A 17,578-nucleotide genomic window follows, 5' to 3' on the forward strand; every position below is an offset into this window, starting at 1 on the left:
GAAAGAAAACATGTGTACCACCTTTCACCCCCTACCCCTACTGTGATAGGAAAAATTTGAGGGTGAAAATCTATTATTTTTAGTGCAGCTTGCACATCCATTACACTGTAATTGTTAAAATTTCAATTTCTATATTCAGGGACGAAAGAGTTGAATAGTCTAGAACGAAGCAAGAACGAAATTCGGGTTCCGTTTCTTAGAATGGCCTCGGAAAACTTTTCCGCGAAGCTTCGTCGAAGCGTATCGGTGGAATCTCGCGCGGTATGAAGTCATCGTGTCGAGTTCCAGTTCTTCGCGGTGCGATTTCTTCCCGTCGATATTAGCCTCGTGCCCACTTGTTTCCCCACGCCAATTGCACAAGGTTCGCGACACGCGGGCCCGATTATGTGGAGGGGGGGGGGGCGATTACAACTCTACTCAAGTAACGCCCGCGAATTTTCTGCGAGCCTCGACAATCGAACGTGGAAAGGCGACGGACTCGTGACCGAAAATGGGACGGCCGGATTCGAGAGATTGCACGGTGCATTTGCAATTCAAAACAATCCGTACACGTCGAACGGGGGTAGCAATTGTTTCGATTCTCGTATACCTGCTGATGAGGAACGATGAAGAGGGCGAAGGCGGCAGAAATCGAAAAAGATCGCGGGGGAAAAGGCTCTACAAATCGATCGAATAATCGAAAACATTTGTTTCGGCTGAACTTCACATTGGGGGACTGGTCTGGGTTTTTGCGGGTTTCTCCGAATTTAAGTATCAGCAATTCGAATCACCGCTTTAAAATGGCTGCTTGTACGTGCTTGCGGCGTGACGTCTCGGCCTGGTGATTTATCAGCGCGAATCTCGCCTTTGACGCTCGTCGGACAAAAAATCCTTAATTTGCATGCCTAAATAACGCGAACGTCGATCGACCCTCGAGATCGTGGTCGAGGATTCGGTATGAGAGAGAGAGAGAGAAAGAGAGAGAGAGAGAGAGAGAGAAAACGTGTCTCATGGTTCGAGAATTTCCTTTCATTAAATCGGTCTGGTACGCGGAACGTTTCTGACCCTGATTAAGACCGTGCCCGGAGTACTCGTTAACCCGATTGCGAGCAAAACGCCGTGTTTTCGACGTATAAAGCAAAATAAATTTGGAATCCTCAGAAAAACTACTTTGAACCCTGACCGACATAATCGTACTCGAGTCGTGCCCAATCAATCGCAATGTTTTTTCCGGTCGATGTTTGTAAAACATTCGTGGTGCGTAAAGCGTTTTGTATAAACTCGCTTGATGTGTTCGATATCTGAAAATAATGTTTCAGTTGCAATTTATTGAGAAGCAACGCCGCATAATTGCAACGATGATTGCAAAAAGATGAATTAGCAATCATGGGAGAAAGTACGCTCTGAACCGTAATCTAACTCGATCGGCTTCCAGACGAATGAGCGCAGATGTTTCTCAAGCTTTGTAATGTTGCAGAAGATGTATTGTAAATGCTTTAGTTCAATCTGTTCGATATTGTTTGAAGAAAATATTTTAATTGCGATTTACGAAGCCGTGGGTCGGCCCTAAAATTTGCCACGCGGGGAAATGAGCTTGTACCGATTAGAATTATGAGATGAAAAGTACGTCACAACCTAAGTAGTATGCCAACCTAAATTGCCATGATCGGTTTTGAGGACACGACTACTTAACCGCAACGGATTTATTTCCGGATGTTTTTCCAATTCTCTAATGATGTAGAAAGCGTGCAGATATTCCGGTTTGACACGTTTGATACCTCGGACAAAGTGTTTTAATTGCAATTTGTTCAAAAGAGCTGCAGTACTGCCGCGGAAAATGCAACGCGAACCATTTTTATCGATAAAATCGAGAACCGCTATAGCGAATATTTTTTTACGCTATTTTCACGCACTTTTTGCTGTCATTTGTATCGATAGCAGTCTTCGGAGCTGCAATATTCGATTAATTGCGACGCGCGCCCTTTTATGGGATATTAAAAAATTCGTCAAAGGGAGGCCATTGATTTTATGAGTATCGCATCACGCGTTGCGACGTCGAAAAACGACGAGCGTGCAAATGCATTCGTTCGCTGCTTTCTAGATGTTACGAAATATTTGTTTCGTTTGAACGATGTGTTATAAATTGTTCTCCCTAATTTCATTACGCTTCCATATACTTGTTTAAAACGTGAAATTTTTAATACAACACAATTTACGGAATTAAAGCGTAAGCCGGGAATGGGTGAAATATCATCCGAGACGATACGTGGCTTTAAAACCAATTAGTTCTACCATACACCGCGACTCATAAAGATGATAAAAAAGGGGTTGAGTTTATTATACGAGCTCCGTGTATTACTGAAAAAATTCCGTAAATTACATTCGGACAAGCTCGCGGACAAAAAGACTTTAATTTCCCGGTGAACTCGGTGAAATTGCGGAACATGAAACCTACATGTATGCAATCGAAACGTACGCGCGGCCAAAGAGAATCTGACCCGAGGTTCGGATCAAATATGGATCAAATCAACCGAAAGGAAAATGAAATTTGACAGAGACTCGACGCGAGCCAAGGATCCGTCGACGATCTTTTTAAGCGAGATAAAACGGAAAGCGTCTCGCGGGAGGATCGCGTCGGCGTCGGCGTCGGCGTCGGCGTCGGTTCCGGTGTATTTTTCACGGGACGTCATAAAGTATTCTCCCGATGGGTTTCGAAAATCCGCGGTCGAGGACGCTTCGCTGGATCCCGGCTGCGTCCCGCGGGACGTCGCGAATAAATCCGCCGCGATCTCGCGCCGCGTGGCTCGGTTGTGTTTCGCAAGCTTTCGGTGTCGCGAAAACAAACAGGGGCTACGTCGGGACAGTCGGCGAGTGCCCGCGAGAACGGTTCCGTTTGCATCCGTCCGATTTCCGATAACGAATTTTCCGCAACACCGTCTCCCGACGCTCGCGCCGGTGTATTGCTGCGACGTAGACGTCGCGTCGCGTCGCTCGGTGATGAGGCCGAGGAACAAAAACGAGAAGCAATTATTTAAATGCGTTCCACAGCACGGCACAACGCCCTGTTCCCTCTGTGCGCCGTTTTTCTCCGTTTTTCTTCGTTTCTCATTCCCCCTTCGCTCCTCCTGCACCTGTGATGCACCCTTTCTCCCCCTTCTTGCGCCCTTTACTCTGTCCAAAGGGTGTCGCGACAGAAAAGAATTATAATAAACAGGAACACTAGCACAACAGCTACTCGACTCGTCCCTTTGTCGATTCCTCGCTCCGATGATCATCTGCGAACTCCAGTTTATCTTTTATTCTTGGTTTAATGATATTTCGTTTGAATCCTGGACCGACGGAGGAGTTTGTGTGCAAACGTTTATCAAGGAAATTTATTAGCCTCGGAAATAATTCGATCCCCTCGCGGCGATCCGGATTAATTTAACTCGAATGTCAGATTTATCGCCGGGAATGCGTTGGAAGAAATCTGCTGGAATAAATTGACCGCGTACTTTGGGACGGAATTCCGTAGGTGCGAACGGAAGTGTTACCGTCATTAGTATGCCTAATTCTATGAGCAGCAGCATGTAAAAAATGGTGGGCTTAGTTGAAGCATGTACACAAGCAAATGGCAAAAGTCTCATAAAGATACATTATTCGGTTCACTAGAAAAATATTCCAAAATATAACTGCAAAATATGTTAAAAACTGAAATCAAATGGTTCAGTTACTTTTAACACGTTGATTGCCATGTCACCCATATGTGGGTGACGGAATTATTCGTCCAGATTTTCAAATGAATTTTTACGTTAATGTATTCATTGTACCAAATTTGATTAGGATCTGTAAAACACAACAAACTTGGAGGACTGCGCAATATCACACATTTAATTTTTTCAATTTTTATTTCATTAAATAACTTACTGGCGACTGTAAGGCGCCACTAAAAATTCCTGTATCATTATTCAAAATATTTTTTACATTATTAAATTTGTTTGTATTTAATAAATTAGTAAACATTTCAGTACTGTACGAGTAAATTGCACTATTTTCATATGTATAGCATGAAAAAATGTATATAGAAGGAAAATATTCTAGGTCGGAAGAAATGTTTCGTTTTAGAGTTAAAATGGCTTCGAGTGCAACGGGTTAAACATGTACAGTGAATTCTCGATATATACATATCAACAACACGGGTCTTGCCAGCTTCGTGTAGTAGACATGCCCAAGCCCTGTTGTGTTTACAGTCCTTGACGTCCGAGGCCTCTCGAGCATCGCGGCCCCTCACTATACCCTGTGGTAGTGGGAATAACTTATCATCCAAGCGTTGGCGACATTTATAGAGAAATCACTGTAATCCGAGCTACTTTCTCAGCGAGGAAAAAATTGTGCAGTGCGAGTTTCTGTAAATGATTGAACATCGCTTTCGCATCACCCTGTACATTTAACCCACTGTATTGAGCTGTGGAATATAGTTCACAGCGCCGTCCACTTTTCCCTTCTTTTGATCGCGAATTCCGACGGGGAAAACGCGGCGACGGAATGTCAAACCCGTTATCACCGTCTGCATGTCGAATCCCCGAGCAGAGGAGTAGACCGCGGACAATGACGTTGCACTTGACGGCCGCTGTCGATGGCCGATGCACTCGATCTCCGTGAAATATTCTGCGCCGGTTCCTGCGCCGCAATGCAGCCTTACCTGCTGCCCCCCCCCCCCTCCTTCTAGGAATCTGGTTATTACGGTTATTAGAGTTTATCACGGGCGATTCGGTGAAATCTCGAGGTCAGCGCGACGCGACGTCGCGTCGATTCGGTCTCGGGACTTCCAGGAAACCGGAACTGTTGCCAAATTAAATTTCAACAATCCCGTACCGACAGGACTCGTTGCTAGTCAATTTATCTCGAGGCGTCGCACAGTGGCAAGTCTCGCTGATATCCTGGCAAAAATTAATATTTTTATAATAAAAAAAAAAATAATGAGATTACTTGTAAGTATGTAAAATACGTTTAGCTTTTTATGTAGTAGTTTTTTAAAGTTTATTTTACACTCTTAACCCTTAAGCGCATAGGTAAACTAAATATTAGGAACATGAATGCATACATGGGGTCCATTGAGAACCCCACTTACCTAATTCCTTGCTAACTTTGATTACAGCAACAATTTATTTCTGTAAACTTTCTGTAAAACTGGAAAATTTCTGTAAACTAAAAATGGCGCGGCTAAAAATGTTAACAGAAAATACAACACTTGGGTCCTTTGCGGACCCCATTCATGCATTTAAGGGTTAATTGATTGATTAATTTTGTTCGTCTTTATCTCTCAAAAATGGCAAAGAAGTCACGTCGCTATCGTAAACTTTGACTAAATTAAATTCGTATGATTTTAACTAATAATTCGTATAAAACTAACAGGCTATGCAGGTTTAGAATTAGGCATACTAAATAGGCAAAACGCGATATTCGACTTTATTACAGTAAAATTATTAGAGGAGACAATTTTCTATTCGCGTTTACCGCAATTGATGCAGACAAATTAAATTTCGCATAAAAATCCGCGGTCTAGTGATTACATGCATGTTACTTGAAAATTCCGATTCTCGGAACTTTGAGATCCGAGGACATTGACGCGCGGACTCGTGTCCCGGAAAAGTGCAATCGGCTGTTGCGAAATCGTTAAACCGTACAATGCAGAAATTAAATTTCAACGATCTCGTCGAATCGATGGTGCTCGTCAATGCGATACAATTCATCTCGAGACGTCGTATATTACAAGCTAACGTGATTACACGTAAAAAATTCTGATAGCGCGAGGTTTATCTCTGTGATAGACACATTATTGATGGGTCATGTTGAAATACGGCTGGGAAGCACGGTTCATTTATTGTCACCCATTCAGAATTACCGAAGAGATAACTCGTTATTACGTCAATCGAACCTGATATCTACTTGGCAAAAGTGAATGTTTACAAATTGAAGGAGTTGATCGTTCGCCACAATAGTGGACTTTAACACTAAACCTACCACGCTCGGTCAAATTGACTTTTTCAAACTTCTGCGTGCAATTTCGTACATACAACATTATCATATCGCTATTTATCTTTACGACTTTTCTTAAAGTATGTATACAATGTATTTTTCAGTATTTATTTCTTTTCCAAGAAATATATGTATCTTGTCCTACCTACCGCGGCCGGTCAATTTGACCGCACGAGATAATATGATATTTAAGTCTATATAAAAATAAAAATAAAGGCATTCGTTAGGTCTGGGTTAAATAAATTTTATATTTAGGGTTGTCCTTCCTCCAATCCTTCCAAATGTTATCCCTTTGCACTCGAAGTTATTTTAACTCGAAAACGAAAAATTTCTTCCGACCTAAAATATTTCCCTTTTATATATTTTTTTTTTTCATGTTGCACATACAAAAATGGTGGAATTTACTCGTACAATACGGAAATATTTAGTAATTTATTAAATACAAACAAATTTAATGATGTAAAAGGTATTTTGAATAATGATATAGCAATTTTTAGTGACGCCTTATAGTCGCCATTCGAGTGCTAAGGGTTATTAGAATTTGATGTGTGGGCCATATACCGTGCTATATTCCCATTTTCCAACTCAAATCGAAACGGCTTCGACGGCAACGTGATTGGCGCTTCCGGTCGTAGGATATAAAATCCGCGGTGGTTTGTCGTTGTAACCGGAAGCCGTAGAAACACCGTCGAAAAAATGTCGCCCCGACTTCAGGGTCTTCCCGCGGTAGTTGGCGCTTTCAGACGGACGTTTCCCGTTCGGAAACTCCCGGAAACCGTGCGCATCCGGCTCGGCGCGGAAAACTCGTCTCCGATGGCTCTCCAGCGCTCTTACATTGAAATTTCTTGTCCGGCTCCCCTGGAAGCGTCAGAAAAAACGTTAAAAAACGTGCAGATCTCCCTCCTCCGGGTGGGGGGGAGCGGAGAAAGCAATTTGCCGCGAAATTGTTACGTTCCCGAGTCGAGTCGAGTCGAGCGGCGAAACCCAATTACTATTTCGGCCGTTCGAGAAATGTCGGCGCAGCAAACGAGGAACGAGATCGACGGACAATGGCGGCCGAAATTCTCGGTTCCCCGATTATTTTCCGACGACACTCGCCCGTTCCCCGGTCGCAGATGCGTTGAAACGCGCGCGGATTGTTCCCGGACCCGCTCCGAAGGATCCTCGCGGAAAACGCGGTCCTCGCAATCGGCCGGCAGCCGGTCGACGAGATTTTCCGCACGAATTTCCCGAACGAGTACACGGTGTGCTCGAAAAGTTCCAAAACTGGTGAAATAAAAAATTGAATTCTTTGCAAATTTCTTATGAGAATTCGGACAAATGTGTTAACGTGAAACTTCTCTAGGATAATTACTAGTGTCGCCCGGGAAACCAAAAATGTCGGGTCGGGACGGGTTCTCGAAATTTTCGAGATTCTCGAGTATATGTGGAATAGCGAAAGAAGAAGAAAAGAATATTAGAAATAAGAAATATTAGAAATTAGAAAATATGTAATTTGGAATATTAGAAATTCTCTTTAGGGGTTCTCGATTGTATGGGGATTCCCCTAGCAGAGTAGGGTTCTCGAATAACCCTCGTAGCCCTAGAAGCCATCGGCCTCGTAGTACAAACTACAAACTCACAATGCACAATGCCATGTGAATCGAAGAATTCCACGTTTTAAAGCAGGCTCTAATTGCGGCACGTTGCGGCATTGCTGTAATCGCGGCAGCGTATAAAATCGGGCAATTTCTTACGGCGCAATGCTAACGAACAAACGAATATCGTGGAGCAAGAAAATTGTAGGCCGCTAAGGGAGACGAAAATTACATGGTATCGCCCATAACTTCATCGGTGGGGCTGTCGGTATGTCTGTAAAAAAAATCTGGGAACTAAAAGTCTCGGAACTTTTCGAACGCACCGTGTAGATTCCGCGGCGAAACGAAAGAGAAGGGAGGCAGGCAGCGCGAACGAATCGCCGGGAAACCGGGAGAGGAAGGTTCGAGTATTCGATCGGTGTCCCAGCGAATTCTGAACGCTATCGTCTCGTCCGCGCTCGTTCCACCCGGCTAATCTTTGTCCCGCTAATTGACCCGTTTTTTCTACGTTTCACGAATTTCCGCGGAGTCTCTCCCGCTCTCTGTCCCTCCGAAACGAGCCCCCCGCGTCCGATCGAACCTCAGCCCGGGGAACGCTTGATTGAAACATCGTTCAATCAGGATTTATGAACTCTCGACTAATTTTTTTCGGCCCGATTCTGTTCCAGGTCTGATCACGACCAGCGGCAGGAAGCTCGACAGAGAGAACCAGGCCGAGCACGTCCTCGAGGTGAGTTTGCATATAAATTATATACCCTCGGACATGTATTATGGCAGCTCGATCCGAAACTGTCCGGCCGAGTTATTTATTCGGTGTCGTGGACGTTTCGAGCGGCGTTGTCTTACGATTGATTGGACGCATCGGGTGATCAAGCGCTCGTTCCGCGGTATCAATCTTTTGGCATTTTATAGGAAATTTGTTATCAGGATTTAATGCAGAAGAATCTCTCGTTTAGAATATTCATATTTCGTTGAGGAATATTTTGAACGGGGAACCTATAATTTGCGTGGGACACATTCGGGAAATTCATGAATACAGCGTTTACTCGATATGTGTCCAAAACACGGGTCTAGCGAGGGACATATATCGGAGATACTATTCTTTGATCGAAGCCGAACGTAGAAAAGAATACTCCGGATGTATCCTTTTCTCCAGTGGTGTAGACAAGAGTGCCATAATCGCGACTAGTTAAAGCAGAAAGATGCCCGCGATATTTGCAGTTACTTTTGCTAAAAGTGTTGAATATTTAACGGGATCTCGGGATCGGGTCTCGAGAGGATCCCGAAGTGACTAAATAGCCGGCTTAGCTTCACAGGATATAATCACCTTACGTTAAGTACTATACAATCGTGCGTCGATGCTTGTACATAGTTCGCACTCCTCTCAGCGAGGATGCACGGGACCCGGTGCGCACCCTCGCGATAAGTCGGTCTGCTGAATAAAACGAGCAGGGTGTGCTCGCAACGAATTTCCCAGATTGCAACGCGGTGGTGAAACAGCCACCGAATTTTCTCTCCGAAAGACTGCGAGAGGCTTGGGGACGATTTGCTAATTGCTGTTGCGGCACAGACGCTTTCTCTCGGTCGACAACTTAAATGTTTTTAGGTTAGAAAATGTTGCGATTAGACGGCGAATGTTTATGCAAAATAGAATATTTCCAGTTGCATAACCCCTAATCGTTTTAGCAATTTGTATTCTGAGGTGGTTCAATGGTCCCATGAGAAGTTTGTTCGTGCAATTATCATTCACCGGGATGCCCCTGTTCATTCATTAGAGGTTAACGTTTATTAATTGACCCATCTTTCGTTCAATTCTATGCTAGATTTTTAATACAAGTGTTCCGCAATGTAAGACCTTAAGGGGGCCGGCAGGCATTTGGCCTTAACTGTCACGCTATGTTATCCTGTGCCTTTTTTCTAGACATTTTACGTCTTAACCAAGTAAGTAATCAATTAAAAATGCATACCACCGTGTTTGTACATGTCTTTGCTACGTCTGTGTAGAGCCTTTTTTCGATACGTACACTAAATCTCTCGAAATTAAGAGAATCTCTCAGCGGCAGCCATCTTGTGGCGTCACACTTGCTTCAGAATTCGAATTTTCTGCCGAATATTACAAATTGCTTCACGATGAGGTAGAAATTCGCAATTTGGGCTCCATACAGACGTAGATTGGACTTTTAGGAAACACAATTGACCACTTCTAAACAGCTCATTGCAACTGACCCTTGCATACGTATATGGATTTCAAACCATGCCGGCCCCCGGTTAACGATGACACACGACCTCATAGATACAACATTCAGGCAATAAATTAATGATTTCTCAACACTAATTTAAACAAATATGCAGCTTAAGTGTCCGCTAGTGTTACCCTAAAACAAATGTCCCGGGAACACATTGAACCTTTCCAACAACATGGAAAGCGGAAAACCAACATGGCAGCCGCGGGACACTCGAACTTCCGGTAGCAGCTTACCTCGCGCTTTTCTAGATCAGCGCGCGGCGTAGAATAGCACGTGACGGTCCAGCAGGTTTGCCGAACTATAATCTTCCGTCCGTTAAATGTTAATGGACCCCGGGGTTGATAGACCGCGGTCTTCCGGACAGCAGGATAGCAGCGGATCCAGAACCCGCATAAATCGATACGGCAAGTTCTCGCGGCGTTTCCGTTCGCTAAGTCGGACTTAGCCGTGCGGAGCCGGATAGAGGGTCCGGGGCTTGGCTTAATAAATTCCCGTTCGAAGTTGAAATGCGCTGTATCGGGAACCAGCCGGATCGGACCCCCTGATTTGCCCGCACGTAAAAACTCGTTACGAGCCCCGTCCCCCTCCCCCGAGGTAGCAGGGCCGTCTCCGTTCCGGGGCGGGGTTCTATTTATTCCCAACCCCCCCGGCGAACCTCTTCCCGAGATTGGTATACTCCTTTGCTCTTTCCATTGTAACGAAATTCCAGCGTTTCGCGACACATATACAATCGAGAAAAGGTGGCAGCGTGCGGCGCGGCGCGGCGCGGCGGCGGCTCTTCCTTTAATCCAGACGCGGAGAGAAAAGAAATCCCCCAAGAGCCCCCAATGACGATCCCCGCCGAGAAATGCCTCACCTTGTCCCGTCCTTGATTCTCCATCTACTCTCCGCTCGCCAACCATCTTCTCTCGCCCCCGTTCTCACACACCGTTTCGTCCCTGCCATCCGCTCGCAGACACACATGCACACACCTCGTATTCTCTGTCGACCATTTCTTTCTCGTTCGCGAAAGGGTCGACACCCTTAAACCTACACCCCCGCTGCTGTATATAGCCGCGTCTCGCTTTCACCGTCCGTGACACGGCAGACTATCTCTCCTCATTTTACTTTTCAATCTTCGGGAGGATGCGATTTTCTTCCTCATTTCCAGTCTGACAATATTAGAGGGTAAGAAGGCTCGGCGATTCCAGAGATTTACCAGACAGCAGCAACAAGAGACCCCCGACGCGACGGGACCGAGAGATAGAAAAGGGTGCATCGGTAATCGACCCATCACCTGTTAGCGTTAGCACGCCGTTAGAGAATTCGATTTACTTTAACGATCCCCGGACCGATTTTCCTCGATCGACTGGTGCCGAGATTTTTCCCGGAATGGGTTTAATCTTCGACACCGGTCAGTTTTGTCTCTTTGTTTGAACATTCAGCTGGAATACGAGAGCTGGGTCCTTTTGCGTGCCGTTTTTGCACGGCACCTTTTTAAACACCTGTTAAATATCGCCACAGCGGCGATGAGGGAGTGCCAAGCGTTAATTAGTTGGGTGCGGATCTTTATGCATAATAAAAATTGTCTGAAAGGAACCACTTGGGAATTTTTTCGTTTGTTTGGTAATTCTAGATGGGCAATATTAATAGATCGGTACCGTTCCCAATTGCGGCTACTCATTTTTGTCATAAATGCGTAAAATCCACAGTCTGTTAATTAAAGACAAACGTAATTCAGGGTCCCTGATCGCTACACAGCGGATTTTATGCATTTATGACAGAAATGAGTTGGTGTAATTTAAAACGGTAAAAATGTTAGAAGAATTTAAAAATTTGTTTCAATACCGGTGGAAAATTTTTATTTTGCATAAAGACCTGCTGTCTACTGATCATGAAGCTACCAGCGGTTGAATTATTTTGTTGCGGACATTGAAATTGCACACCTCTGGCACGTACCTCTTGTATCAATTATTTTTACATGATGGCTGGAATTGCACAATTTGTATCAATTATTTTGCTATGGTCACTTGAATTGCTGCCTTTTATATGCACATGTACTCGGAATTACTTTAATATGGGCATTGCGCACCTTTGTTTGTGCCACTTCGGTATGCAACACTTGTCTGAATTAGTTTGTCGTGGCTACTGGAATTTCTTCCCTTCGTACATAACAATTGTTTCTCATTTAAAATCATGCTTCTCTTTACCTTTTTTCTTTAATGTCGTTTGAGCTTTTCGTATTGTTCCCTGTATTTACTTTTAATGTAACCAAGTATACAAACACTGTACTTTTACGATATATGCAAAACTGTATAATAATAACAATTTGATTGCATTTATTATGAATGCATTTTTCATGGTGCTACTAGCTTCAACGTGTAAACTTATAATATTTAATTGCGCATAGAAAATATGTTTGGCGCAAATTTCTGATGGTGCTGTTACATGCTACTTACATAAAGTAATATGTAAATTGGAATTTTTATGCAAATTGTCATGGCGTATACAAGTCGTAATATTCAAAAGGCTGATTCATTTAACTGCTATGGAAAAATTAAGCTGGTACTATCATCGCATATAGAAAAGCCATAAACCCGCGAACATCCGCTGCCGAGTAATGAGAATGGACGGGACTCGGTACATTTTAACGACGCTGCTTCTAAATTTAATTCTGGAAATTTATAGGAGAGCTATGAATGGTGTATCTTCATATTCGAAGCTAAAGCTTTTATGGGATGCAAGCGCACTAACCATCAACATCATTACAATGTACAGACGCGTCGGATTATGAAAATTTATAAAAACCCAATTAACATAATTTACCGTGCTTCCGCGTTTGTAATTTATCTGACTATTAAAAGGAACTGTTATTTTTAATGGAGGATATGCGGCTTCATTGGCCATTATCATTCTCGTAGATCTCATCTCATGAACAACGATCAATTACTCTATCCAACAAATCTCAACTGTTTTCTTGACGATTCTACAGATTTTGTTACGCTGAATACAAGTCTGAAAAAATCAGGCATATCCGAGCTGTTAGAATGCACGTCTATGAATTTTTGCAGAACTTTTGGAGCTTTAATAATTTTAGAACTCTAAAAAATAAACAAAAATTTTTAAATGCCGATTTCTCGTAGAAGTTATGAAACACCAGGTTTATAATAATAATAATAATAATAATATTGCTTTATTCAGCCTCACAGCCAAGAATTGGGCTCTAATTACTTATCCACTGGAAACTATCTTATCCACGCATTCTCTCTCTCACTCTCTCTCTCTCTCCCTCTCTCTTTCTCTCTCTGACTCACTCATCCCTACTCTGACCACTTTACCTATATTCTGCCTATTCCTATTCTTATCCCGATTATTGCACCATTTCCTACTCTGTTACCTTTGGTTTACGCTTCATTACATTTAACCCTTTGCACTCGGCGCTATTTTCAATCCAAAACTAAATTTTCCTTCACTCTTACAATATTTTAATTGTATTCATACGAAACTGATCCGATCTCTACATATGATATTTAAATGTAGTAATCTATTAAATACAAATTTTGCAATACAACAAATATTTCGTAATATTTTTTGTAATTTCTTTGAAATAATGCCACAACAATTTCTAGTGGTGCTTCAGAGTCACCACTCGGGTGCAAAGGGTTAAATTTCTGCTCTCTTATCTCTCTTCTTTCTCAACTTTCGAAGCCACGCTTCGACATTTGCAATACCAGGTGTATATTTTTACAGTTTTGGCATCCGGTTGTTAACACGTAATTTTTTCAGATTTTCAAAAGTGGGGATACAGATTTAAAAAAATCGAAAACCGGTACTTTTCGAGCGCTCGATCTCCGGAAGATCGTGAAGGGGATTTGGCGGGCTAGGTGGCTGCGGCGGCGTTCTCCAAACAGTTTGCCTCTTCGCCATTAAAACTTGGTTGTCGATGGAGGCGCGTCGCGTTACGCAAGCGGCCGTTCCGCATAAACCTGCCAGCGAATTTCTTGCGGTCTCGTCCCGATCGTAAAAGTTACGACGCGCGGTTATCCGCTGTTGGTACCGCTAGACTTCCCCGGTAAACTTATTCAGCGTTTGTTTAGCCGCGGGTCTGCGTCTCGGATAAAGTTTCGCGAATCGAAGCCGGTATCTTCCGTCAGAATCTCGCGGCGCACGCTCGCGTGCATCCGCGTCGAACGTCCCTCGCATCTGCATGCACGTTGCACACGCGACGCGTGTGTATCTACGCGCGCGCGCGTGATCATGTAATAGAATGCGATCGAACGGTTCGCCGAGGTAAGAAGATAAATCCGAGACGGCGTTATCGCGCGTATCTACTTTAATCAGAAAAAAAGACTCCCCGTCGGCTGAGTTACTCTCGCGACGCTCCACGTTTGCGACTTCGATCCCCTGACGAAACCGACGCTGGAACAAGCATGGATATCCGGATCCTGCAGATCAACAATCTCGCGAAATTGAATTCCTGAAACGTTGTTAAACGAACCGAGCTGGCGATGTCGTTCCTCATTTCTTATAATAATAACGAGAGCACGGAATTATATTGTTTTCACTGTCTAGGAGCATAGTTTCGAAACGGCGAAATGATATTTCTAATTTTAAGCAATTCGAGATGTGAATATCAAGATGTCTTCTTCTGCATATTACTGAAATATTCTACGGAACATTTTTCAAGGTTAGATCCATATTTTTGTAATCCCTACAACGTCCTCATAGGCCCAAGAATTTTTTCTTAAACTACGAATCTTCTAATAGGTTATACAATTTTTTATGAAATTATAGAAAGTGAGAAGAGGCCGCTCCATTTCAAGCACACTATTTTCGCCCCGGATGATGAACTTCATTAAATATGGTAACTCTATATTAACACGCGCGCGAAGAGTTGAATTTAATAATTTCCCACAAGTTCTGCAACAGTTATGAAATAAAAAGTCTAGAATGGATCGCTTTGAACCGTTCGGTGCTCGATTGTTAACGAAAGAAGTAGTACGAAGTCTCGGGCGATTAATAATAACCGCGCCAGCGTTTCTACATTTGGAATTCAATTAAACGATTCGAGCAGCGCCGATCTCGTTGTTTTCGAGCCAGAATCAATTAACGGAGCCGGAAACACGTTTTTTCCAAGAACGGTAGTCGATAAAAGTGTACAACCGGGAGAGCTCGCGGTGGAAAACCGGTTCCCCGATTCGGAAAAGCGACCGCATTAAAAACGACTTTAATAAAAAGGAACGAGGAAAGATGTAATCGCGGTTTAAGAGGCGGCCGGTGCCGACGGGGTCGAAATTACATTAATTTAGTACTAATAGAATTTCCACGTTGGGGCGGGATGGAGGGACGTTACGAGATTCCATTTAAATTACATTTCGGATGGGACGGCGGCGCTAACTTTGCAATGCAAATATATACGGCTTCTTCCAGTGGCCCGGAATTAATCTCGGCCCGGTGAAATAATGATCCAGAACGATATTTGATATCGGAACCGGGGGGGGGGGGCGTTGACGGGGACTGGAACGACGGACAGCACTCGACTTTTAACGAACCGGCCGGTGATGAAAACCGATAAAAATAAAAATCGTGGAAAGAAATAGATAGAGAACGTGGCCGGACTCGTTGAACCGATAATTAATTATCGTGCGGGTTAGTCCCGGCTCTTCGTGCGAGTTAACCCAATTATTGTTGCAAACTTGAGGCCAAGCGGTCTTCCATAAACGTTCGTCGGTAATTAACCGAGCGCGTTGCGAAGAAAAACACGGTTTCGCTTAATTGCACTAACGAGGTTGTGTCAAAATCGGCCGCCGAACTCCCGCGACTCGGCGCGGCGGCTAGGTTGGTCAAAATGCTGCGGGACTCGGGTTTATCAATCGGAAGTATCAGAGGCTGTATCCACACGCGCGCATACGGAAGCCCTTGCACTTCCGCTGCAACGAGAACGTCGACCTAACTCGTTCCGGCGGTCCGCGGCGTCCCTTTTTTCATAATTCCGCTCATAATTTACGACCGGCGCGCGTTCTCGCTAAACTGCAAACCGCATTTTCGCGACGAGGAAGCCTGTTCTCCTCCGTCGTCCACAGAATTTCGTCGCGATAAATCCCCCGCAACGTTCAGAGAAATCACCGATGCAGTGGGTTTTGCGAAATTGCGTCAACTTAATTTTTATACCAGGTGAAAACAAAGGAAAAATTCTTTTTTCATGCATTTATAAGAGATTTCCATTAGTTCGTTTTGGCAATTCCAATGTCGAAATAGGAACGGAAGAAAGATATGCGATCGAAGCGCGTCTTTTAAATTGTTCGTACAATCCAAATATTGTTCGTATAAATATTTTCCGAATAGAGAGCACAGCGAGAGTGAAATGTTTCGTGAAAACGTGACGGTCGGATTTTTCGCGAGACATTTCATTCGTGCTCGTTAAAAGGAAAAAAATGGGCGGAAGACTGTTCGGAGAGACGAATCTGCTTAAAATATGTTCCCAGGCGAAAGAACTGTTTATTCACTGTAAATCCAGCAGTTTTACACGGGATTTAATGGCAACATTTTCTAGCCGGTGCGCGCGCGCGCGACGTGTTTGTAATCTCAGATTTGTAGAACAATTCTTCGTGCCAGAGCGTTTCTCGCAGATTTTTTTATCTATGTTCAACAAGAAAGATTGCGGACCAAAGGTACTATAATCGCACTACGTGTCCTAACGTATTTATAATTGTAGAAAATTTTTATGCGAATTTCAAAACGAAATGGAAAAAAAGGTTTCTTCCGAAAAATTCCTTCTCTTGCAGGCTTAACATTCACTGGAAATTTACTAAAATTAACAGTATTACTAAGTAATAAATGCTAGTCTGTAATTCACTGGAGTCACGTTTGACCCAGCTCACAGTGCCTCCGATCCGGTGGTTAGCAGGATTCGATGTAGACGATATTGTCGTGCAGGCACACGTTTAACAATGACCCTGAGGAGGAAAGTTCTCTCGTTACCGGCTCCAAAGATGACTCGGAGGCCAGATATTGAACGGCGCGAGGCGGGAAAGGGAATAAAAAGGGACCCGCCGCGCGATTCATTTAAATTTCTCGCGAGGAAGACCGGGAAGACTCGCGAAGAACCTGAAGTTTCAATGGCCGCCGCTTTTTCGCAGGGTGTTTCAGTGCCCTTATTCCGATGGCGCGCTTCAGACACTCGATGCGACAGCCGAAGTAGGCTTGAAAGTTGCTTACCGGCGTGCATAGGACGCCCGAGTGCCTGGCAGATACAGTTTCGAGCACCCACTTCGGGCCAGTCCGCTGAAATTTATGATCGGACGGCTTCCTGTAGTCGAACTTCCCTGAATCTTCGTTAATTGAACGTGTGTCGGATATCGCGTCGGCGCTCGTGGCAACTTCAATGACGCCTGTCCGAGATATCGCGGCACCTCTCGCCGTTAATGGTTCCCCTTCGAATTCTTCCTCTCATTAGGCTGTTGCATGCGAAATGTCCGATTTTTAACGGGAACGTTAAACAAACATAACTTTCTTCGTAAACGTCATTCCGGTCAACCGATTCTTTTCGTGTTACGGTAAAAATTTAATCTTTTGGTCGTTCGTGTTCTCCATTTATAAAAGAATTAACAAAAATGACCAAAGAATATTTCTTCACAATATTGGTACCAGCGATGCGTTAAAACTTTCATAGGCTTCAGGCATTTTGTTATTCGGAGCAAGCATTACTCCAAAAATCACTCATCTGTTGTAGTATCCAAAATTTTAATATGCCCTTGGCAGTGGAACGAGAGTGCTTAA

General features: G+C 43.8%; 1 protein-coding gene across 8 annotated transcripts in view; it reads left to right on the forward strand.

The window, feature by feature from the left end:
- Window positions 1–17,578, forward strand: part of Kug (FAT atypical cadherin kugelei) — a 751,012-nt gene that overhangs the window by 668,366 nt on the left and 65,068 nt on the right. For all 8 annotated transcript variants that reach the window (XM_076790508.1, XM_076790510.1, XM_076790512.1 and 5 more), the window contains exon 6: window positions 8,243–8,304. In XM_076790508.1, coding sequence (XP_076646623.1) covers window positions 8,243–8,304 — 62 coding nt within the window. The remainder of the gene's footprint in view (window positions 1–8,242; window positions 8,305–17,578) is intronic.

Source organism: Halictus rubicundus, chromosome 7 (assembly GCF_050948215.1).
Source record: "Halictus rubicundus isolate RS-2024b chromosome 7, iyHalRubi1_principal, whole genome shotgun sequence".
In the NCBI taxonomy this organism is placed as follows: domain Eukaryota; kingdom Metazoa; phylum Arthropoda; class Insecta; order Hymenoptera; family Halictidae; genus Halictus; species Halictus rubicundus.